The sequence below is a fragment of the Empidonax traillii genome, unplaced genomic scaffold (assembly GCF_003031625.1).
Source record: "Empidonax traillii isolate 1590-97213 ecotype Southwest subspecies unplaced genomic scaffold, ASM303162v1 scaffold1787:size119432, whole genome shotgun sequence".
Classification (NCBI taxonomy): Eukaryota; Metazoa; Chordata; class Aves; order Passeriformes; family Tyrannidae; genus Empidonax; species Empidonax traillii.
In genome coordinates, this window is record NW_020956980.1 from 47,652 (window position 1) to 48,856 (window position 1,205).

The 1,205-nt window shown below is 60.7% G+C and overlaps 1 protein-coding gene across 1 annotated transcript in view; it reads right to left on the minus strand.

Moving 5' to 3' along the window:
- Positions 1-1,205, minus strand: part of LOC114071013 (protocadherin gamma-A4-like) — a 36,049-nt gene that overhangs the window by 31,594 nt on the left and 3,250 nt on the right. Inside the window, exon 3 of the mRNA XM_027908669.1 lies at positions 7-1,182. Coding sequence (XP_027764470.1) covers positions 7-1,182 — 1,176 coding nt within the window. The remainder of the gene's footprint in view (positions 1-6; positions 1,183-1,205) is intronic.

Consider the following 1,205-nt stretch of genomic DNA (forward strand, 5'->3'; position numbering starts at 1 on the left):
CCGGGCCACCACCGTCACGCGGTGCTCGGACGCCTGCTCGCGGTCCAGCGCGCTCGCCGTCACCACCTTGTACGAGCCGCCCGACGACGCCACGATCGACAGCGGCGCCTCTCCCGACAGCTCGCACGACACCTCACCGTTCTCGCCAGTGTCCCGGTCACGAACTTTCAACAGGGCTACCACGGTGCCGGCTGGCGCGTCCTCCGAAACAGGGCTCGACAGTGAAAGAATGGTGATTTCCGGAGCGTTGTCGTTCTCGTCCGTGATGTCTATCTGCACTTCACAGTGATCGGTGAGCCCACCTCCGTCTTTCGCCTCAAGGCCGAAGCTGTATTCACTTTTCTCCTCGAAATCGAGGGGACCCGCCGTCCTGATCTCGCCATTCTCGCTGTCAATAGAGAACAACTCACGGATTCCGTCCGGTACAGTGCCGAAGGAGTAGGAGACCCGCCCATTGGATCCCGCGTCCGCATCCGTGGCCCGCACCTTCAGCACCAGCGACCCCGCTGGCAGATTCTCCGCCACTCGCGCCTGGTACACTGCTTTGCTGAACACAGGTGGGTTGTCATTGGCATCCGTCACGTTGACACGAACCTGAACAGTCCCGGATCTCGCGGGATCCCCATCATCCACTGACGTCAGCACCAGCTCAAAGGAACTCTGCTTCTCCCGGTCCAACATTTTCTCCAGCACTAATTCAGGCTGCTTCTTTCCACCTGGCCTTTCCTTTACGGCCAGACTGAAGGACGGGTTGCTGCTTATCTGGTAATTAAGCAGCGAGTTGCTGCCCGCATCTGCGTCTTGGGCCATTTCCAGAGGAAAACGAGCACCTGGAAGTGTCCATTCACCTATCTCGAGGTCCAGAACAGCCTTACCAAAGGTTGGGGAGTTGTCATTCACGTCCTCAATGGCCACTTCGACGTGGAAAACATTGAGCGGGTTGTGCACCAGCGCCTCGAAGCTGACAGAGCAGGATGCCGATTTGCCGCAAAGCTTCTCTCGGTCCAACCTCTCGCTCACGTACAGGTTCCCGTTCTCCTCGTTCACGGTGAAGTATTGCTTCTCCTCGCTGAGCCGCAGCTTGCGCGCCGGCAGCTCGTCCGGGCTGAGCCCCAGGTCCCGTGCCAGCGGCCCCACGAGCGAGCCTGTGGGCAGCTCCTCGGGGATGGCGTAGCGGAGCCGCTCCGGCGCCGCCCGGCAGCACA